Source organism: Heterocephalus glaber, unplaced genomic scaffold (assembly GCF_053883595.1).
Source record: "Heterocephalus glaber isolate CG9 unplaced genomic scaffold, H.glaber_assembly_v1.0 deba00000281, whole genome shotgun sequence".
Taxonomy (NCBI): domain Eukaryota; kingdom Metazoa; phylum Chordata; class Mammalia; order Rodentia; family Bathyergidae; genus Heterocephalus; species Heterocephalus glaber.
In genome coordinates this window covers 15,591,520-15,616,129 of record NW_028258139.1, presented here as the reverse complement: position 1 = coordinate 15,616,129, position 24,610 = coordinate 15,591,520, and the positions used below count along the sequence as shown (strand labels likewise).

At 39.7% G+C, this 24,610-nt stretch overlaps 1 protein-coding gene across 12 annotated transcripts in view; it reads right to left on the bottom strand.

Moving 5' to 3' along the window:
- Positions 1-24,610, bottom strand: part of Trappc9 (trafficking protein particle complex subunit 9) — a 737,148-nt gene that overhangs the window by 659,504 nt on the left and 53,034 nt on the right. For all 12 annotated transcript variants that reach the window (XM_087187236.1, XM_087187240.1, XM_004837901.4 and 9 more), the window contains 2 exons: positions 14,071-14,192; positions 8,888-9,013 (listed from right to left, as the gene is read on the bottom strand). In XM_087187236.1, the coding sequence (XP_087043362.1) occupies positions 8,888-9,013; positions 14,071-14,192 (248 nt within the window). The remainder of the gene's footprint in view (positions 1-8,887; positions 9,014-14,070; positions 14,193-24,610) is intronic.

Genomic DNA, 24,610 nt, shown 5'->3' with positions numbered 1-24,610 from the left:
GGTTCACTCCCCAGTACCAAAAAAAACAAACAATAAATAGCGCTGGAGAAATTGGGTTTCAACTTGCCAAAGATTAAAACTAGACCTATATCTCTCACCATGCACTAAACTAAAATCTAAATGGATTAAAGATCTAAATATTAAAACAAAAAGGCTGAACCTGCTGGAGCAGAGGTTAGGTAGAACTCTTGGAGACATTGGTGTAGGAAAAGATTTTATGAACAAAACCTCAGTTGCCCGTGAACTAGCACAAACAATCAACAAGTGGGATTTCTTCTTATTAAAAAGCTTCTGCACTGCAAGAGAAACCACCAACAGAGTGAAGAGACAACCCACAATGTGGGAAAAAATTTTCACCTGCTGTTCCTCAGACAAAGGTCTACTATCTAGAATCTATAAAGAACTTTAAAAATCAGACCTCCCAAATTTAAAGACCCAATCCGAAAACGGGCATCTGAAATAAACAGGCATTTCTCACACAAAGAAGTAGAAATGGCAAATAAACATATGAAAAAATGTTCAACATCACTGGTCATTCAAGAGATGCAAATGAAAACAACAACGCTGAGATTCCACCTCACTCCAGAAAGAATGGCTGCTATCATGAAATCAACTAATAACAAATGCCGGCAGGGCTGTGGGGAAAGAGGAACACTGCTCCACTGCTGGTGGGAGTGTAGACTGGTGCAACCACTGTGGAAATTAGTATGGAGATACCTCAAAGAACTAGGACTGGAAGTCCCATATGACCCAGCTATTCCCCTGCTAGGTATCTTCCCCAAAGAATTAAAAGAATCATACCACAGTGATATATGTGCACCCATGTTTATAGCAGCACAGTTTGTAATACCTAAAAGTTGGATGCAGCCCAAATGCCCATCAACTGAAGACTGGATCAAGAAAATGTGTTTTTTTTAATGGAGTACTACTCAGCCATCAAAAATGAGAAATTAGAGACATTTATTGCTAAATGGATGCACATTGAGGCGATCCTCTTAAGTGAAATAAATAGGACACATGTGTAAATACTGAATAGTTTCTCTAGTGTCAGAAACTGAAAGTGTAAATAAGGACTAAAAGGTATAATAGATAATGTGAAATAGGAAGAAAAGGGGCAAAGGGGAAGGGGAAGTGGTTGGGGTAGGGGAAAGGAAAGAAGGGAATGGAATTAATATGAGAAAATGAAGTAATGGAAACAAAGTCTTTGTAAATAGGGAGGGATGGAGGGGTTGAAGGGAGGGTGGGGAAGGGGGAAAAAATAAGAACCGAGATTATGTAAAGGTGCAAATTTCCAATGATGAATGTCATTATATTGTATACCTAAAATGTACCAATAAAAGGATGTACAGTTAAAAATAAAAAGGTAAGAAGAACCCAATGTCTCTCAACTGATGCCTGGATAAACAAACATGGAATATAATATAATGTAACTTAATACAATATAATATATAATATAAACAAGGTGGAATATAATCAGGCCCTAAAAAGTAATGAAGTGCTAATCTACAGAGTAACATGAATAAACCCTAAAAACATTTCATTAAAGTGACTAAGTCAGACACAAAAGGGCAAATACTGTCCTTTAGGTGATGAGTGCAAACATTCACTGTAATTCACTGTAATATTCTGGCAACTTTTCTTAAGGTCTGAAGTCTTTCCAAATAAAAACAAAACGCATTATCCTGAACAAATATGAAATAACAATAAGAATCCCTCAGAGGAGGGTGTTAGGGTTACATGCAGAAATGGTGTAAAGCTCTTAGTACAATGCCTTGCACATCCAACAATGGTCACTGCTGTCACTGCCACTCAGAGGAGCGGTGCCAATGCTTGAGAGCATAGTGGGATGGGTCGTGCATCATCACTGACTCCACCTCATGCATCCAGCAAACATTAATAAGTGCCTGGTCCCTAACAAGCATTGTGCTTTGCACAGTGATTATAAAGATGAGTAAGATACAATCCCTGCTCTAAAACCTGCATGCATTACCAAACTTTCCTATTAAAAATGTATTACTTTAATATTCAGCTCAGCTTTAAACTCCCAAGGTAAACAGCTTAAAATTTCTAAAAGCAATAAGTGTCTGTGATATGCTCCGTTTATGCATTTATTTACATTCTGCTTCATTCTAAAAAAGGTTCTGAAATCAATTTTTAAACACACAATTTAACAACAATAACAAAAAGATAAAAATCAGGGTGAAGAGAAAATGAGGATTGTAGTTAAATGAAACCAGGGGAAGGTTAAATCACAAAAATGCTTGCTATGAAGTAGGTGTGATTATTAAAGTTTACATGGATTCGGCTCCAAGGTTCCTAACAGCTAAAGCAAAAAGAAAAACACAAGGAGCTACAAGATTCACAATGTCCATGAGATAAATATCTACCAGTTGCTGGTATGTTATAAGGTGGGGAAATTCTGAAGCATCACTCTCATTATTAAGCAGCCTTCTCAGTAACTTCCTGGTGTTAAATGCACAACCACCCTAAGCATGGGTATATGGCCCATTCTCCAGTCTCTTGCTTTTCCTGTAATGCCAGTCCTCTTCCTCTTTCACCACTTTACTGGGCTGCAAGAGGAGATCTGAAACTCGAGTTTAAGGATTGAGTAAAAAAACTGCCACAGCTTTGCAGGGAACACTCTATCCAAAGGGCAGCTGGGCATCATGAGCCTACCCTACCTGCTTTGCTTCTTTTTTCTACAGCTTTGACCTCCCACTCAAAAGAGATTTCTTTCTCCTCCTAAAGATAACTAACATGCCATATCTCAGGCTCTTATTCAACCAGAAACCTCCCAATTCCCTCTCCACTTCCTCTTTTCCAGTAAGGAATTTGACTTTCCTCTATCCCTATACAACCATTTCTTTGTGAGAACCACAAAGCAATCTCTGGAAGCCACCCTTGCTGCAGGACAGGGCTGAACTGTTACAGCCCGAGCATTTCTCAACTCTCCCAAACCTCTGGTCTTGAGCCTAAATTGACACAAAGTTCTGAGGTTACAATCACTATATGCAGATCTACCAGGCTCTTGCAAGGTTTCCTTAGCAACTGCTTCATTAAGGAACTGCATCAAAAATTGTAAAGAGGCTATTCTCATGTATATACTCAAGTAGCCTGCATAAAATTTGAATGGCTTTGAAGAAAAAATTAACCAGGAACAAGAAGTTCCAAGGCTTAGTCAACAGATTCATAAAACAAAATGTACATAAATGTCTCAGAACCATTCCTAAACTTTAGGTCTACAGGAGAGCAGAGTATGCTCCCACATCTGGAAGGTCATATTTTTTTCTAACTTTCTAAATAATTCCTCACTTTCACTTTCTCTTACTGTCATTTGCCATTTTCTACTAAAAAAGAAAATTAATTTCAATCACTTGGGTTGTTTAGAGAAAGATACATGATGCAGTAGACAGAGCTTGGATTTTAGAATCACAGTGAGTTGGTGTGAATACCAAAGGTGGATTTTATGAAATAATCCTTGGTTTCTGTCCTCAAATTCTTCATCAGTAAAACTGGGTACAACAAACTACTTAGTGAAGTTGTCCTGATACTTAAGGCCAATATCTGTGTTGAATGCCTGTGACCAGCTGCTCTCTTAGTAATAATTATGATCTGAATTTCCATTTATATGACAGCAAAGAGAGAGGTTTTGCTATTGTCATTTTCGTGTAGTGACAGTTTATTTTCCTGGGATTAATAACACAAGAGCAGCCCTCATCAGGAAATGCCCCAGATCTGTGTGGCAGGGCATGGTCTTTGCCACTTGGGAACAATTTACTTCCATGTTTATCTATTCAGTACCCATTTCCCCCTGTAGACTCCAAGCTCACACAGGACCACGTGTGTTCTGTTGCCCACTGAATAGGTCAGAACAGGCAGGCAGGCAGCAGCACAATGCCTAATCCCCACCCCTCTGGGGCCAGACAAATGAAGGGAAAAGGAGATAATCTCACTCACAGAGGACCCTTCACTGCCAACCTATCATCTGACTTTGGAAAGCTGCTCCACCCTTTTTCAGCCCAACGTTCTTCTCTGAAAACAGGGAGTACTAAACAAGGAAACAGAATTATAAGGATTAAAGAAAATGACCAAATTCACAATCTTGTCAAGTATCTGTTAATAGGTCGTCAAACAATATGAGCTGCCTTTCTCCCCCTGGTACATGCCAGTGAGGCAGACACATTTCCTGTCCAGTCTGCAGTGCCCAGCAGAATGCCCTGCACTGTGAATGCAAGTCTACGGAGAAGTCAGTATCATCATTCCCATTTGACAGATTTGAAGCAGGCTAGGCAGTTACATAACTACTTCAGGTCACACAGTGAGGAGATGGTGATTTAAACCTAAATCTGGGAGGCGGAAGTCCAAACCCCTTCTCTCTTACCTCTGTCTCACCATTTGCCTGCAAAACCCTCATGGCCAACATGTAGATTTGTATACAGTCGGTTATTAAATGAAATGTTTGCTGCCATTTGTCAGTGCTAGATAATCATAAGACACTCACTTAAACAACTAAGGAAAGGACAGGTCAATCCATGTCCCTACACACAAAGGGATGAATTTCTGCAGTGAATACTGTAAAGAAACCCTTTCCAATACCACTAAATCTAAAGGCATTATTTAGCAGTTTTGATGTTTGTGCAGGGATTCTTAAGACACAAGGAACCTGCAATAATCATATCTCAGTTCTTTTCAAAATTTCCACATTTGCCAAAATCATTCCCCAGAAATAGACAAAACTCATCAATTCTACAATGAAACAACACACTAGATCAAGAACCAAAGGCTTGTTCTATTTCAGAAAAACTACAGGCCTTCTTTTTATCGTGATTATGAAATCCCACCAGAACTCATTATTTTGCTGCCTGCTCATCTGGCAGACAAACATGAAGATGAGTCAACTAAAGCAAAGCACCATATTGGGAAGAACTCAAAAAAGGCCAAGCAACCACACTGGCTCTGTGCCTGGGAGCAGGGAGCAAAGGTGGCCTTTCCATGAGCCTCTGCTGACCTCTAGTGTTCAGCAGGAGACCAAGCAACACCAAAGGCTGGCTCTTCTACAAGGCAACAAACGCCCACACGTTTTAAAGGAAAACACTGCGTTTTGTTAAACATGTGTATTTATATGCCCACCTGTGGAAACAGCTACACAGCAAGCCCAAATTTTCAACATTAATTTGCAAAGCCAACAGCAGTCATTCTAGGGACACAGGTCTGAAGAAGTCAGCCCCTCTGGGTTGCTGCAGCCTGCTCCCTCAGTCCACTCTCGTCGCAGCCTCCCAGCCAACCGTCTACAATTCCATCGCTTCAAGCCTCCTAAGGGTCTGCTTTAAAAGCATAATTCACCCTCCACTCTGTCACAAAAGATGTCTCTTGGAGCCCTCCCATCTGATAATAACACATCCCCACTGCAGAATCCCCCCAGAGGGCAGCCAGTGAAGAAGCACAGGACACAGCCTTTCACCTAAGCTCATCTCTCTGATCACTGCATGAGCTTGTTACACTGTCATTTTACAAATGGAAAGATGACGTGTTGGTGACACTGAGTGATTTGCTCAGGGTCATGCAGCTAACAAGTGGTAAAGGTGAGGTTTGAGCCCAAATCCATGTGACTGCCCCTTCTCTGCCGCTACTGAAGAGGCCCGGCATTCTTCACTGTCAAGCACGGTCTGTACTACAGTCACAGCCTTTGAAGCATCTCTCCCTTAACTGTGCCTCACAAACAAAGTCACTTCACCCCTGCATTATTTCTGGCTCCCAGTGCTCACATCCAGCTATGTATTCGTACCCAGTCACCACTGCAAGGAGGCTTCTCAGCCCCTTAAAAGGTCTCTGCTTCTCTCCTAAGAGGGCACATCCCTGGGAAATGGAGCATCAAATCTGAGCACAGAGGTCTCATCCCACACCCTGATACCTATCACCACACACCTCACCTGGCCTGTGTATGCCCAGCTCAGGTCATTGTGACCATGTGTCTCAGGGAAAGGACCATGCCCTCATCATCCCTGTAAACCCATGGCTGGACACAATGCTTAACTCTAATATCATCCCTGTAAACCCATGGCTGGACATAGTGCTTAACTGTAAGTAGGGCACCTAAAATTGGAGTTAAATGCTCAGTGAAATCCAGACACTGATTTGGCCTTTGCTCTTCATCACTGAGCATGGATGGCTACCTTGGACAGCTTCCCAAGTAACTGAAACTTCCACTCTGAAATGCAAGGTTTTTGCTTCTCCAGTCTGTCTTTATTGGAAGCTTCAATGCAAACCAAAAGACAGTAACCTCTCCTGACCCTTTTCTGATGACACAGGGCACCACTGATTAGGATACAGTCAATAGCTTTGAGTTCACATGGTACTCTTCCCCTTACACTGAATGGCCTGAAACAATTCAGGGATTTGTGCTTGTTTATTTTTCTTGATTTGTTGGCTTTTTTCTGCTTCTGTCTCTGCCTCTGGTGTTGAGCTGACAGTTGCGACCTCGCCCACACTTGGTAGCCTCACTCCTGTACCTAAGCTAAGATGTCATCTGAGATAAGGGACAGGAGTGGCAGGAATGCACTGCTCAGAAAGGAACCCACAGCACAAAGAGTTGAAGTATCTTGGCCAAGGCAGTGAAGCCAGAATTCAAATCCCAGTGGTCTGTGTCCACAGACCATATGTTTAGTGATTATTCTAAAATAATTATTTTTTAGATCCTGACTGTAAACATATAAAGTACCAAAATATGGACAGGAAGAATACTCACCAACACTAAGATGGTGATTAACTCTGCTATTTGGCTTCTACTTATTTTCTTTCTACGGAAAAAATCAAGAAGCTCTCCGGTCAATATGGCAAACCATTCTCCTATTAATTTGGATGACAGAGGCAGGAGTATCTTGGTAGTCATGATTTTTCATGTCCAAGTAGAAAGTGATTTCAAAGTCTCTCCCCTCCGTGCTCTGCTCTGTCGCACCTGAGCCCCGACCCACACACCCCAGTCTTGTCCTTTGTCCAAAGCTGCCCTCTCCTCTGTCTTCCCAGTACCTTTAGAGCCCAGCCCAACACTCATTCATATGACACACTGAGCATAAACTGGGGTTATTCCATCTGACTTTCTCTCTGTCAACATTACTCACTGTGTCCAGCCTGGCTGCTCTTACACCAACAAGATCACCTTCTGCTGGATGCCATCATGCTCTCCTGGACTCCAGCATCCCCAAACCAGATCTCCCCATCCCTTAGCCTCCTCCATACAAACCTGATCCATCCTTCCCTGATTTGAAGACCTTTCTTTTAAATCCAACTGCTCACTGGGAGTGGTGGTACACACCTGTAATTCTAGCACTCAGGAGGCTGAGGCAGGAGGATTGCCCCAAGTTCGAGGCCAGCCTAAACTACATAGCAAATCTCAAAAAACAAACAAAAGAAATCCAACTGCTCTTAGAGCAAACCCCCAATTCTCTACCTGGCAGGAAAGTCCTCCTGCTGGGCAGTGGCCCTAGAAGGGCCTTCTCTCCTCCTTGCCCTCTTCCTCCATCACTGCACAGTTTAACCTCCCACTGAGGACTTCCTGTTTAGACTATCACTCCTACAGAGCCATCTACCTAGCAAGCTCCTATTCATCCCTTAAGGTTAGCTTCAAGTTCCCTGGCCCTAACTCCATATGCATCTACCACATGAAGCTAGACCCTTGTACCAGTTGCTCCCTTGGCACCTTTTTTCTCAACCTCTTTCACTTATGCACTGTTCAACAGCTGCTCTTCTCATAAGACTGTCAACTCAGGGAAGGCAAGAGCTGCCTGCTTCTCCTCTCTATTACCCACTCTTAGCACAGAACTCTGCTTGCTAAACTAAACATCTGCTCAGTCACCTAGTGACCCGTATGTTCATCCAGGGCTCCTGCTCTTAAGTGAACTGCTACATTCTGGAGTCTTGGCTTCCCTTGATTTTACATGTAAAGATCCAAGTCAGAGTAGCCAAATATCTAAAATCCTTCTCAGACCATCAATTTGGAGATTTTGCATTATCTATCTAAAACTAAACACTTTAATGATTTTGTTTTATTAAAACCTATTCAGACTCAGTGTTAACTATTATTTGTGGGTGCCTACTGTAATAGAAGGAGCAATACAAAGAACATTCACAACTTCATGTTTTATAAAACTAACAATCCAGACCAGGTTAAAAATGGCAAACATTCCACAAGTGACAAAGTTAACCCAAGAGCCATGAAGCATACTCAAGGCTACAAAGCTGGCAGGAGGCAAAGTTATTTCTCCAATCAAAATATTTCAAAAGGACAGAACATTCTGAATTTTGAAAGTAAAATACCATAAAGAAGTAAAACATATAAATAACCACATTGATTAGTGTTATGGCTTGTGTTCAGAGGTTCCCCCTAAGCTTCCAGGGGTCATAGGTGGGGCTTTTTCAGAGGTGGCTGGATCTAGAGTGTGTGATGCTGGGATTGATTCATGGTGCAGTGCTAGGATCAAGGGCACTAGAACTAAGGGTGTGAGTGCTACCTGCCCTAAGCAGCCTGGATAAGATAGAAGGGATAGAAAGAGCTGTGGTTGTCTCCCTTGCTTGCTTTTGTTACCTTCTGCCTGTCATGAACTGTTTCTCCTCTGTGATGCCCATCTGCTAAGCCACCCTGCCTTGGAGCCAGCCAAGGATAGACTGAAACCTCTACAAACTGTGAGCTAAATAAACCTTTCCCCCTTTAACTTTGGGTGTTGGGTATTTTGTCTCAGCAACAAGAGAAAAGTAACTAAGACAATTAGGCTACCAGGCTACAACTCTATCATTTTTAATCATGCCATTCTATATCCTAGCAAAACCAGTTGGATTAGGAGTGATAAAGTCCTAAGGATCCGTGTGTCCACAGAGGCAAGCATACACTCACCTGTCGAAGATTAATGTACACTGCATTCTGAAGAAATTCTGAAGCTTCCATGCTCCGCTTCTGAATTGCCAGGACACGTACAGCTTTGACACATGCTTCCAACTCAATTACTCCAGCATTCTTATACTGTCAGATATAAAAGAAGACCATACTTTTTGATACCTGTATCACAAAGGAGAGCAAAGAAGCTCCTGCCATATTGTGAAGTTGGTGCCCTGGGTCTCCTTAGGCCTATGCTGAGGCACAGGGCCACACATTCACTGAGGTTCCTTCCAATTCAAAACATGACAACTCGATATCTCAGCAAAAAGTCTGGGTCTCCATCTTATCTCTTCTAACAGAAGAGAATCTCCTGAAGCAAAAACTGGATATCTAAGAAGAAATCACTGAAGAGGTCAGGTAAAAGGCTGCTGATGAGGCTTTGCCATCAGCCTCTGTGAATGAAAACCAAATGGTGATGGTCTTCCTCTCAGAAAGTGGGGGGTAGTATAATGTGTGTGTGTGTGTGTGTGTGTTGTGTACAAATTAAATACGCTCAAACTTGCTATGTGTACATGTGTCCTTTCTATCATTGTCATTTCACAGTGATAGACCAACCTTCAAGACAATCTCAGTCTAGGTAGCATGGAAAAGTCTCTGGCTCTTTTGGTGGAGGGGTGAAAGAGGAAAGAAAAGGAGAAAGAGCTAAATGAAGCAAAAGAATAAAAACACAGCCAAAGAAAGATAAGACATTAATTTTCTCTTTCTACTTACAACACATACATATGAGGAACTGGCTTTTCCCCCCAGATGCCTTGTAGAATACTGAACTAAGGAACAAGGGACAACGACCAGTGTTTTATTGAGCAATACTAATGAGCCTGTCACTGTACTAGGCATTTTATATACATAAAATCATTTAGCCTGATTAAGCATTCCAGGGAGCAGTCCTTAATTTCTCCATTTTAAGGGATGAGAAAACTGGAGCTCACAGAGGTCAGAGAATCTAACTGAAGTCAGACAGCCAGGAAACAGCCACGGAGAGGAGAATTCCTCTCTCAAGGCTGTCTGACTCCTTGTTCTGCTCCAGTGCTCCCAGGACAGGGGCCTCTGGGCTCCCAGTGGGGCTGGGGCAGACCAGTCTTTTCCAGGGAGATGTCGCAAATGCTTATTACCACCATGTTGCAGGAGCCACTGAGGCTCAGCTGTGGCTGGTGAGGCAGTGTCTTTCCATCATGCTCACAGGCTTAATCACAATAGCAGAAGAAGAGGCCTCTGCGTGTGGCCAGCTTGGCTTTTTCAAGAACATTACCCTGTTACTCTAGGCCAAAAGTAGCCACTAAAGTACTAAAAGTACATATACACGCCACATCTCTCCATCTGCCTGCTATTACCATCTTGAGAACTCTGAGAAGTCTATTTTCAAAAAACCAAAAAAAGGCTCTGAAAAAAGGGTTAATGTGTCTGGGGTGGTGGCACACACCTGTAATCCTGGCACTTGGCAGACTGAGGCAGGAGAATTGCAAGTTCAAGATCAACCTGTGCTACATATTGAGTTCTGGGCCAACCTTGACTACATAGTGAGACCCAGTCTTAAGGGGGGGGGGGGGCGGTTAGAGAGAGGTAGTTTTACATAGCTAGTTAGAAAATAAACATTAAAAAATCAATCTACCTCTCTATAGGTTAGCTTTAAACAGGCAGAAAATATAATGGCAAAACTCCCACTCACAAAATAAACAAAAACATAGTAACAACTAGGAATAAACTTCAAAGCAATATTCATGTTTTATATAAAGAAAATTAAAGCAACTATATGAAGATATCAAAAATAGGATGTCTAGGGCCAGGGATTTAGCTCAGTGGTTTTGCTGCCTGCTGTGCAAGCGCAAGGACCTGAGTTTGATCCCCAATACCAAAAAAAAAAAAAAAAAATTAAAATTAAATAAATAAAAATAAAAATAAAAATAGCATGTCTAGATGCCTAGATGTAGAGACACTGACATATTCTAGAGGGGAAAACATTTAAAAAGTGAATGTTCAGAACCGGGGATTTAGCTCAGTGGCACAGTCCCTGCCTGGGAAGCATAAGGTCCTGAGTTCAATTCCTAGTACCAGAAAAAAATATTAATAAATTTTTAAATATAAATAAATAAATAAATATTCATTAAAAAGTGAATATTCTCCCCCAAATAAGTGAAAACTTATTGCAAGCTCTATCCAAACACCAGTCTGATTTTACCTTTAACAAAGTGCTTTAGAATTCTTCAGAAATAATTAATTCATCATATTAGCCAAAAAAATTGGGAATGGGAAGGAAAAAAAATGTAAAGGTGGGCTGGGCAGATAGCTCAATGGTAGAGCCCCTGCCTAGCACACTCGGGCCCCTGGATTAAATTCCCCAGTACTGAAAAAAAAAAGAAAAAGGACTCATTATTAGATATGAAATAAATTATAATAGATAAAATATCACAGTTCTGGAGTTTAAAAAAGATAGATTAGTGAAGCTAAATGTGGTAGAGTATGCCTATGATCCCAGCATTCTGGGAGGCTGTTCAAGTCCAGCCTGGGCAATTTAGTGAGACTTTGTCTCAAAATTTAAAATTTTTAAAGGGAAGAGGGGCTGGAGGTGTAGCTCAGTGCAAAGGTTCTGGGTTCAATTCCCAGTACACAATTACAGGTGGAGACAGACAGATAGAAACAGACAGAAAGATGAGCAGAAAGACAGAGAAGAAAAACACAAGAATTCAATAAACTTCAGTGGCATGATTACATTATCACTGGGGAAAATAAGTTATATTCTTATATCCTATTACAGACAAAATAAAATGATATGAATCTTTTAAAGTACTAATAACAGATAATACAGATATAATTTGCACCTGTTTCTCAGCTTATCCTAACTACACTTCTCTGAGATTATGAATACTGTTATTACCCCCATTTTAGAGATTAAACAACTGAGGAAAAGTTTTATTCTACTGCTATTTTTTTTTCTGTACTGAAAATTAAACCCAAACACTTCACAATGTGCCACAGTATATCTCTAGCCCCTTTTTATATTTTTGTTATTTTGAAACAAGGTCTCACTAAACTGCTAAACTGCCAGGTTGGGCTCAAACTTACCAATCTTCCTGCCTCAGCTTTCTAGAATGCTGGGATTACAGGCATTTACTGCCATGCTTAGCTTGCTAAGAAATTTTAAACATAATACCAAGTATAAAAGCTACAAGGAAAGGAATCACTACATTAAAAATGTATTTTTATTAAAGCCAAAAAGAAAAATCTTATAAAGAAGATTAAAAGGCAAATAAAAAGAAAAAGATTTGTGGGCTAGGGGTGTAGCTTAGTGGAATGGTACTTGCCTAATATGTGAAAGGCACAATGTTCCATCCCCGGCACCACAAAAACAAGAAATAAAATATATTTCCAATGTCTATGAATAAAAAGCAAGAATTAATATTTCTCACATACAAAATGCTCCCACAAAGCAATAAGAAACATAATTTTCACACATACAAAGGACACAAATGGGAAATACAGATGGCTAACAAGTGTGAAATGTTCAGTACCTCACTGCAGTGAAGAAATACAAAATGAAACAACAAAAAATTACCTCTGCCCATCAGACTGGCAAATATTTTAAAGAATAATGGCTAGCATTTGTTTGTGGGAGAGTGAATTGTTAGCAACCTTTTTTTTTCTTGGTACCAGGGATCGAACTCAGGACCTTGCACTTATGAGGCAGGTGTAGTGCCATTGAGCTAAATCCCCAGCCCTGTTAGCAACCTTTTTTGAAGGACAATATAGGAATATCTAACTCTAAAAAAATGTATACTTTTTAGCCCAAGTCTACTTCTAGAACTACTGCCTTAAAAAAAAATTCAGTGCCGCTGGTTGGCACATGCCTGTAATTCTAGCACTTGGGAGGCTGAGGCAGGAGGCTGAGGCAGGAGGATCACCACAAGTTTGAGACCAGCCTGGGCTACATAGTGAGTTCAAGGACAGCCTGAACTACACAGTGAGACCCTGTCTCAAAAAACCAAAAACAACTCAGTCCCAAAAGATTTACCTATAAGGCTATTTATCAAAGCATTGTTAACTATAGTGGGGAAAATCTAACCTAAAGGAATACTCCCACAAGAACAGAAGAATGTATATGTATACAAGAATGTTCCACAAAGCATTTTTCTAACAACAGAAAAATGAGAAACCCTAGGTATCTGCAGATCAGAAAAATGATGAAGTAAATCATAGCCAGCTGTGAATTTGATGAAAGCAGTGTCTGTAAGTGCTGTCTGTGACAGTCCCTCACGAATGAACCACTCTACACACAGGGCAGACCTCACCACGGAACTTAGAAGAACCAAGCACACTGGAGGTAGGAGATTCCTGTCATCTATGCCTGCTGCACAAAGCAAGCTGCAGAAGAATATATGTAGGCTCATCCCATTTCTGTAAATAAAACATCTGTGTATTTCAGAGACCTGAAAAGTCATGCAAGAAATACACCAAACTGTCAGTAATCACTGCTCATGGGAAGAAAGGGTAGAGAAGGCAGGAGCTTTCCACTTTTTTACTTGAAACCACCCTTCTACCAACTTGAGGTTTTTCTGTTTATTTGTTTTGTTTGTCCGGTATTCTAGTAAGAACATTTGGAATTGTAATATTTCTTTAAAGGGCCAGGGATGTAACTAAGTGGTACAGTACTTGCCTGGCATGCACTAGGCTGTGGGTTCAATCCCCAGCACCAGAAAAATATTCCAAAGCAAAAAGAACTTTGTGTCCATAAAATGGAACACGGCACTATATATCCCATTAAAAATCATGCCATAGAAAATTTAGTAACATAGGGAAAACACATCATATGCCAAATGAAAAATGTAGCTCACTGCACAGCAAATGTACAGTATGCTCACCATTTTGTATGGAGAATATACACTGACAAAAGGATCTAAAACTAGATGCAAAAATGGTAATGACAGCACTTTTCCTCCCTTTTCCAACCAAGGTGATTATATTAAATATACATTGTTTTGAATCTGAAAAAAACACTTTGTAAGCACACAATATTAAGCATGAGAGAATAATCTATGATTACTTGCAAAAACAATTAAGATACACTGCAGTATTATACAAAGTAAAAAAAGAAAATTGTGATTGAAACAGCACAATTATGTTAAAAATTTATAAAGCAATAAAATCACCTTGCTGTAATAGGAAATGGCCTCTTTATATTTGTCAATTATATCTTCAGGGCTAAGACAGTTCTTAGCACGTCCAATTTCAGCACTGGTGTCAGGGTTTATACCATTGGTGGTGAGGGCACCTGCAAACCGAGAGAAGAAAAAAAATAATCTTGTGCTTTTTCTGTCCTGTTTCTTAGTTCAAAAGAAGTGTGAATTAGATAAAACTTAAATGTGCCCTATTGAACTTTAAATAATGAAGTGGTGTTTAAAATCTTTATAGATTATCTACTCCCTCTAACAATCTTGCCCTCAAAGCATTGTATTAAATGTTAATTAACACAAACGTTTTCCTCCCATGAAATTTTTCTTTTTTTTGGTACCGGGGATTGAACTCGGGTCCTTGCACTTGCAGGGCAGGCAGTGGAACCACTGAGCTAAATCCCCGGCCCTCCCATGAAATTTTTTATGAAAGAAAATGAAATGCACTATGTAACAATAGCATATTTACAATAAACAGCTTAGCTGTCTTGCGACACAGGTGAATTCAGTACACAGACTCTCTTGGCTTGAAACTCTTCATCTTAGCAAGGGCTCACACTGCACCCTCAAAGGAGAGAGACTGTATATGAAACATTTTCTGAGCTCTGTAGCACTAAAAAAGTAATCTATAAATACCAGCGTCCTTTCCATGATTGTCATTTTCCATTTCTAACCAACTCCTGTCAATAAGCAGAACCTCCTAATTCTCCAGCCATCAAATCCTCTTGGGGAAATGTTTCAGTTTCCATTCTCAGAATACAATCATGAAGAACTCTAGCAGGGAAAAAATGATGAAATAGTGTTTGATTTCTTAGAACACTCAAAAAATATTCACCTAAGCCTCAGAAGCAGGAAAAGCCAGGCTCCTCCTAAGCTGCTTGTTTATCTTACAGACAGTAGCATCCCCTGCAAATCCCACGTCCCTTGTGTCTATCAGAAGGCTCGGGCGAGCTGCCTTTACAACTACATTTGACCCAAGTGCACAGCTCAGGCTGCCCTCAGCACTGTGCAAGTTCATTCATTGCCCTCATCCTTGTCTTGGTCCAATTTCCTCAGCTGCATGTTTTTACTCTCTAATTCCATAAGCTGCCTCAAATGCTTTTTGGAACAAGACAGAAGAATGAACATCTACTCATTAGATACGTGGAAAGATGGATGGGAAACAGAGGGACTATGAAATGGGGAGCAAAGAAAATGCATATGCAAAATCTTCTTCCAGTAAGATAAGAAAGAACTATTGCAGAGAACTGCAAAGAGGCAGATGGCTTGGGATTTTGTTTCCTATGGATTTTATGAAAATCACAGAAAGAAATGAAAGAAGAACTATAAATAATAATAAGAAAGGGCGGGCCTGGAAAATATTTAAAATATGTGCTTTTTAAAGAACAGATTCAAACCAGCAAGGCTCACTGACACATGCTTTAGGTATGCGCAGGACTGAGGCATCCCTCAGGAGCAGAGCTTACACAGGGCAGTTACATTGCCATCGCCATGACATTCTGAGCAAGCCCCACTTCTGCAGGTGAGGGGCAGGACCTGGGAAGCCAGGTATTCTCACTGGTCCTCAAGGTCAGAGAGCTGGTGACTCCAAGGATTTGACTGTGGGCCTGTGCTCTTCACCACTGTGCTATATGTGGTGCTTTTCTGTGGTTTTCATGCTTTTATCACATTTGTTTCTGACACAATTTAATATTTAATAAATGTCAAAGAGTCTTGATTTACCTTAAAGGAAGGAAGAGATATGGGGGGGGGGGGGGACCAGAATGAGATGGAAGCTCATTTTTCACATGAAACCTCATCCCTTTAGCACAAGACCAAAGCACTAGAGGAGAAGTCCCCAGCTGCTCTTCCTCCTCGTAGAGAAAGAGGGCTCACTGAGGGGGAGTAACCTCACTCCAATACCAAGGCCACAGGAAACATTCCGAATGAAGCAGCTAAGAACAATACAATCCATGGGAAGGTAACCAGAGCATAGCTCTCGGGAGAGCTTCATGGGCCAGACTGATTTAATTTCACTCAATAAAAGAATAACAAGCTCTAAAAATACTAGCACACGGTAGACTTGATCTTTCTTGACATCTATACTTTTGACAGCCCACATGTAACATTATTGTGAGCCAGTGAAATGAGTCATGAAGACCCCACAGCCTTTGGACTATAGGCAGGAAAATCAATGCTATGAGCAGGCTGGAACCCAGACTGGATCAAAGAGTTAGAGAGGCTGAAAGAGAAACCATCACCAAGATTCTCAGGTGTCAACCCAAAAATCCTTTAACCATTTGAAAAATAGTTATGAATTCCTATTTTGTTCAAGATTATATACAAGGGGGCCGGGGATTTAGCTCAGTGGTTTCATCACCTGCTGCGCAAGCTCAAGGACCCAAGTTCGATCCCTGGTACCAAAAAAAAAAAAAAAGATTATATACAAGGGCTGGAGATGTGGCTCAGTGGTAGAGCACTTGCCTGGCATGTGTGAGTCCCCAGGCTCAATTCCCAATACCATCACCACCACCACACACAAAAAAATTATATACAAGGCACAAAACTAGAAACTCAAGACATACAGATAAAGCAAAGCAAGGAAAAAGAGGGAATAAATCAGAGATGAATTTGGCCAGAAAGAAAAAGATAAAACAGCAAATGGTAGTGTGGCAATAATTTCAACTATAGATAACACATTTGTGCTTGACTAGTCACTTATGTCTGCTACCCAACTAGAAACAAAAGCAATGCACGGTGTCATGGCACACCTTTGCAATCCTGGTTACTCTGGAGGATGAGGCAGGAGGATCACAAATTTGAGCCAAGCACAGGCAACTTACTGAGGCCTTATCTCAGCATTTAAAAAGAATCGAGTATGTAGCTCATCCACCCCTGGACTCAATCTCGGTACTACAAAAAGAAAAACAACACGTGAGGGATTTAGCTCAGTGGCATCGCGCCTGCTTTGCAAGCACAAGGTCCTGAGTTCGGTCCCGGGTACCAAAAGAAAAAAGAAAAACAAAACAAACAAACAAAAGAATGACATACAAAGTGACAACTGCAGAGGAATAGCAGGATGATAGTGCACCCCCAAACCTGGACACTGAACTGGGCAAGTGCATGAAGGAGACATAGCACCTGAAGTGAGAGCTAAAATGCATTTCTTAAATTATGGTACTGGCATACTTGAGTGGCCATTTGGAAAAAGTGAAAATCAGATCCACTCTTCACACCAAACACAAAAATAAACTCCAAATGAATCTGGGACCTAAGTATAAACAGAAAACCTAAAAGAAGTTCAAGAAACATAGGTAAATTACTTTAAAAGCTTGATATAGCAAAAGGCTCTCAAGACTCAAATCCAAATGCAATTTTTAAAATAAACATGTATATATCAAGCACAAAATAATACAGCAAAACATGCCATAAATAAAGCTACACATAAAGCCGGGCATGGTGACGCACGCCTGTAATCCCAGCACTCGGGAGGCTGAGGCAAGAGGATCGCTGTGAGTTCAAGCCCAGCCTGAGCTACATAGTGAGTTCAGGGCCAGCCTGAACTACAAAGGGAGACCTTGTCTCAAAATAACCAAAAAAAAAAAAAAAAAAAAGCTACATATAAATGATAATCTGAGAGAAAATATTTACATCATATTCATAAAGTACTATTATCCCTAATATATAAAGATGTCATAAAGGAATAGGGATGTATTTCAGTGGTAGATACATCCCTATATCCTAGCATGTGTGAGGTCCTGGGTTCAATCCCCAGCACTGGAAAAGCAATCATAAACAGAAAAAAAAAGATCAAAAGAGATGAGCAGACAATTCAGAAAAGAATATCAGACTGGCTGTATAGCTCAGTGGTAGAGCACACACCAGCACATGCAAAGCCCTAAATTCAATCCCCAGCGCTGAAAAAAAAAGGTGTAATATATTACCTCCTACCTTTTATATAAGAAGACCAAATAAGAACTTCTCTATGATTTGTTAAATGGGAAACAAATGGGATTAGTTACCTAGTGAGATGGAAGGAGTAAGAGGAAGTGACATGGTCTGCAGATATACCTTTTTGTATAGTTTTGGCTTTTGGAACCATGACAATGTTTTATAGACTAAAAAGCAGTCAATAAAGATGAAGGCAACTCGATCCCCGGTACCAAACAAAAAAAAAAGATGAATGGAACTGCTAATAAACTACAAATAGAAACAAATGACTACATATCAAGTAAATAATACAATCACACTGACAGGGAGAATCAAAGAATAGAACCAAGTAACCTCTGATTGCAGTACCTTGTACATTTATCCTCAGAACAAATACAAAAGGAATCCCAGAAAATCCTTGAATTCTAGCTATATGTGGAGGTTTATTTCTGCATTGATGTTGGTTAGCAACTCCAAAAGTACTTTCTATCATTAGACTGAGAAAATGAGTAAATGTATTGATGACCACAGGTATCAGATTTCTCACAAATGGAGAAGGAAGGTGTAAATGTGAAACAGAGAAACATTAGAAAGAACCCTGGTGTTTGGGGTTAGAATTGGAGAAACCAATATAAACTGTAGTTAACAGTATGAACTTGACAAAGGGTCCAGAAGCAATGAACCCCAGTACCAATGAGCACATTTATTTTCTAGGTCTTGGTTTCTTAATATCATTCTCCAGCAAAAGGAACTGGAACTCCTGAGAGAAATGTCAGATACCAGAGCTGGGACAAGGAAAGTACAAAATAAATCTAAAATGTCTGAGTCACAAAGTAAAAAAGTGTTTTTATATGATAGGGAACATGTCAAAAGGGCACAGGTAGCACATGCCTATAATCCTAGCACTGGGGAGGCTGAGGCAGGAGGATAGCTGGGATTTCAAGGCCAGCCTGGGCTACACAGTGAGCTTAAGGCCAGCCAGAACTGTATAGCAAGACCATGGTTCAAAAAAAAAAAGCACAGGAGCCAGCATGAAGGCTTTCATCGGCCAAATGTAGACACTGAACCACAAGATAAAACGATGGTAGCAATGGATTAGAACGCAGTGTAGAGAAAATAGGGAGAGAGGGAAGGAGAAAGAGAAGTGATTCAGATAAAATTCTTCATTGAATGCCAGGACAAAGGATAAATATGTGATGGAAACAAAGATATTTACATAGTCTTGAAATATTTTCTCTCAAATTCTTAATTACAAAGAGGAAAATAGTAACTTTGAAGTAGAAAACCTTAGCAGACTCCACTTTAACTAACAATCAAAGCAATCTGCACCAACAATGGGACAAATCAACATCTCATCCTCCTGAGACTTGCACGATGAGCACACAACATGCATTTGGCCCCTCCCTCACTTTGCCAAAACATATGACCTCATAATCATGAAACAACTTTCTACCAATCAAATCAACAATGTTCTACAAAATAAATGGTCTGTACTCTTCAAAAATATCAATCATCGGGCCGAGGATTTAGCTCAGTGGTTCCGGCGCCTGCCTTGCAAGTGAAAGGTCCCGAGTTCGATCTCCGGTACCAAAAAATAAATAAATAAATAAAATATCGATCATCAAATACAAAAAAAGAAGAAAGGCTGAGAAAAATTATTTTAGATTAAACAATATGAAGCTGACATAAAAACTACATGAAGTGTATGATCCTGGACCATATCCTGGGTCAGGAAATAGAACTGCGGTCTAAGAACAGCTGGTGGAATACAAACCGGATCTGTGTGGTGAAATTCTCTGATTTTAACCACTATAACGGAGTATGTGCTGATCTTGTCCTTAAAAAAATCCACACTGAGCATCAGAGCAGGCACCAGGCCTGCAGCTCACTCCCCATAGCTCAGAAGAACATACAACAGAGAGAAATGGAATAATGAAGCAAATGATAACAACTGCTGACTCTGGATGGAAAGTACATCAGAGTCATTCTTGAAATTTGAAACTTTTAGTAAGATTTTTACATTTTCAGTTATTTCAAAATCAATAGTTAAAAATTAGAATACTAGCAAACTCACTAAAGTGTAAAACAGGATGTATTAAAAATGGGATGTATTTCAATAGTGATAAAAGAACTAAACATATGAAATTGGAAATATAAAGGAAACAAAAATGGTGAAGACCAATTACAAACTAAGGTCATAGGCCATGAGAAGAATGACTGATTCTTGCACTCACAATACCCATTTTGAACCTCTGTGCCAGGCACAGAATTGAACACAGGACCGTACACACCGTATTTAACAAGTCACCACCTGGGCATCATGATAAAAGTAATGTGAGTGAAGTCAGACACCTGCCAGACCCTTAATAAAGAACCACACCTGAGGGCCAAGGATTTAGCTCAGTGGTTTCGCCGCCTGCTGCGCAATCCTAAGGACTGGAGTTCATCCCCGATACCAAAAAAAAAAAAAAAGAACCACATCTGATATGAGGATCTGATTTCCCCCCACCCAAAGGGAGTAAAAATCTTGTTTTTCTTTTTCAGATTTTACAGAATTTAATAGGATACAGAAAGCATATTACAAAAATCTTTTTTGAAATAAATTTGACAACTTCTAAGAAGTACCTTGGAAGTCAAATTAATGAAACCGACTCTGGAGGAAATATAAAACTTGAATAGCACCTATTAAAGAAAGTATATTACTGGGCTGGGGATTTAGCTCAGTATAAAAAAGAAAGTATATTCCTAGCTTGAAAACCTACCTATATGACAACAACAGGCTCATATACATTTTTTTTCTTTCTTTTTTTTTTTTTTTTTTGATACCGGGGATTGAACTCGGGTCCTCCCACTTGCGCAGCAGGAGGCGAAACCACTGAGCTAAATCCCCGGCCCCTCATATACATTTTAACTGATAAATTATATCAAACATTTGAAGCAGAAGAAAGAAGGAACACTTCTCCCCTCATTTTAGGAAATCAACATTGTGCCAATACTAAAACTGGATAAAGATAATAGAAGAAAAAAGTATGAACATAGATAGAAATTTGTTTAACAAAACAAACTATCAGAAGTCAGATCTGGCAGTATGCAGAAAGTGGTTTTATTATAAGGATGGCAGTGTTGGTTCAGCATTGGAAGATCCACCCCCATAAGTCATCATTTTAACAGAGGAAAGGAAAAAGCCATATGATCCTGTCAGTACTTGCAGAAAAAGTATTGGACTAAATTCTACATTACCAAAAAAACAAAAAAATAAAAAATAAAGTCTTGAAGAAAAAAAGCAGAGGAAAAGATAGTGTTTTCAACAAATGGTACTAGAACACCTGTTATCCGCATGTAAAAAAATTAACCTCAACCCTTTATTTCCATACATAAAAATAACTTGAAGGGATCTATGAACCTAAATATGAAAGACTAAAATATAAAACTTTAAGAAGAAATGATAAGGGAAAATGTTCATGAATTTGGCGTAGGCAAGAAATTCCTAGGATACAAAAAACATGATGTATAAAAGAAATAAAATGATAAATGAGATTCCATCAAAATTTAGAACTTTAAATGACATCGTTAAGAAAATGAAAAGTAGTCCTTAAACAGACCATATTTATAATACATATAACCAAATACCAGAATAAATAAAGAACTCTTACAGCTAATTAGTAGACAACCCAATTAAAAAGTAGACATAAGAAGATGATAGCCAGTACAGCACAAGGAAAGGTGTGCAACACTAGAATCAGAAAAATACTAATCAGTACAATAAGATCGTATTATACACTCATTAGGGAGATGAAGTTAAAAGTTTGAAAAGAACAAAGGTCAGCTTAGGTGTGAACCAGTTAGAATTGTCTAATACCGCTAATGTGAATGTAAAATGATGAAACCATTTTGGAAAACAATATAGAAATCTCTTGTACTACTGTTAAGAACCAACAGTCCTGGTCTTAAGTTTTTACTTGAAAGGAATGAAAACACATGTTCACAATAGATTTGTACATACAAGTTGACTATCGCTTATCTGACATTCTTGGGACCAGAAATGTTTCACATTTTGGTTTGAAATCCACTTGATCTGCAAAGAGGATAGCTACTCCTGCTTTTTTTTTGGTTCCTGTCGCATGCAGTATTGTTTTCCACCCTTTAACTTTCAATCTATGAGTTTCTTTTTGAATTAAATGTGTTTCTTGTATGCACCATGCTGTTGGATCTTGTTTCTTGACCCATTCTCCCAGTCTATTTCTTTTGATTGGTGAATTGAGACCATTAACATTGATGATTATAACTGATACGTATTGACTTACCATTGCCATGACTTTTTCTTTTTGTCGGCTTCTCCCCCTTTACATTTAATATCTTGTCACACCCAATGGATTCATTCTGCTCTGCTTCCTGGGGTTGTGATCCTCGTCTTTTCCTAGGATATTGTCTAAAATTTTTTGGAGTGCTGGTTTGGTATTCACGAAGTTCCTAGGGTGCTCTTTATCATGAAAGTATCTTATTTCTCCATCCATTTTGAAAAATAGCTTTGCAGGTACATCAATCTGGGTTGGAGGCTGTTTTCCTTTAGGGCTTGCAATACGTCACTCCAAGCTCTTCTTGCCCTGAGGGTTTGTATTGAGAAGTCTGCTGTGATTCTGATGGGCTTTCCTTTGTATGTGATTTGTTTCTTTTCTCTCACGGCTTATACAACTTTGTTCTTCTGTTGGGTTTCTGGAATCTTAACTATTATATACCTACGTGTAGATGTTTTTTGATCAAGGCTAGTTGGAGTCCTATATGCCTCACTTATCTGTATGTCAAGTTCTTTTCCCCTGTTTGGGACGTTTTCTGCCTTCACTTCTGTGAACAGTTTTTTTATGTCATCTGCACTCTCTCTTGTTTCTTCGTTGACTCTGATCAGTCTTATGTTATTCTTCTTTGCATCATCCAGCAGTTGCTGGTTTGATTTCTCGTGGTCCCTTATAATTTTGAAGCAATTTTTCTTTTCCTGGTCACTAATTGCAATCTTATCTTCTATATCTGAAATTCTGTCCTCACATTGGCTCATTCTGCTGTGTAGACTTTGAATGGAGTTTTTAAACTCCTAGAAATCTGTTTGCATCTGTTTTATGGATTCCATTTGTTTCCTACGTTGGGATTCCATCATGCTCCTCAGCTCCTCTATTTTTTTATCTGTGTCCTCTCTAGATTTATTAATCATGTCTTGCACTATGGGCACAATCTCTGCTGTTATCTGAGAGATTATTTCTGATTTCATTTTTCCCAGATCCTCTTTTATTGCTAGTTCAGGGAGTCCAGGTGGTTGAGTATCAGAGTGTTCCATCTCAGTTCCCTTTGGGGTTGCTGTAGGTGATCTGGAAGTCTGGTTTTGAGGCTTCTTTACATGTCTTCTCATTTCTACTGGAGAGAGAAGGTGTGCTGGCACATGTGTGGCTCACCTCCTTTGTGCTGGGAGTGGTGGTATATTGGCCCAGAAGCCTCCTACTTTGTACTGGGAGCAGTGGCATGTCAACCCGGAAGCCTCCTCCTGGCCGCTGGGAGTGGCTCACCTCCTCTGCACTGGCGGCAGTGGTGGTACGGCGGCCCAGAAGCCTCCTCCTGGGCCAGGAAGTAAAAATCTTGGAAAGAGGATAGAGCTTTTTCATGAAAAGAATTAAGGGTAAATTGACCCAAGAAGAAACAGTGGAGGAGGAGGAGTTTTTAAGAAAGCTGAGAGAAGACAAGGAAAGATAACAAAAACTCCACAGCAGAAATAAAATAAGAAGAGGAGCCTTCAAACTTGAAGATACTTTTAGGTGGCTTCCAAAGTGGCAGTATCAGTTTATAGTTTCCCTTCACAAAGAATGAATACCTGCTTTCTCATATCATGGAGGGCATTTGAATTAGATCTTTGTAATTTGTATTAATCTAATAAGTGAAAAGTAATTGTATTCAGAAGTTCTGCACACTGATAAGGGTAGGAATCTTTTCATATGCTTATTTTAGGTTATTCTTTTGTTTTTGGTTTTTTTTTGGTACCAAGGATTGAACTCAGAACCTTGCGCTTACAAGGCAGGTGGTGAAACCGCTGAGCTAAATCCCTGGCCCTAGTTTACTCATTTTGTGTGTGTGAATTTTCTTTTCCTTCCATTGTTCATATTTCTGTTGAATGACTTGTCTTTTTAAGTGATGGTTTTTAAGTTTTCATACAACTTAGATATTGATCTTTTATATCTATTGTGAGTGTTTCTCCTAGTCAGCTACTTCTCTGACTTATGGTTTGTTTCTAATAGATGTTTTATATTTTTATACTCAAATTGATAAGTTTTCATAACTCATATACAAGATACAAAGCAAACCCTCTATTTTATAAGACATTTGTCATGGGTTTACCTGTGTTCATTTCAGAGTTACTTGTATTTTCTTCTAAGATGGGCATTTATGTGAGTGGTTAATGTCTACATGTTTATCTGTAATTGATTTATGTGAAGGTGAGGTATAGACCTCCCTTTATTCAAATGTCTGTTCATAGGGGCCAGGGATTTAGCTCAGTGGTTTCACTGCCTCCTGCACAAATGTCTGTTCAAAACTCATTTCTTGGAAAGTTCTTTTGTCTCTGATTTGAAAT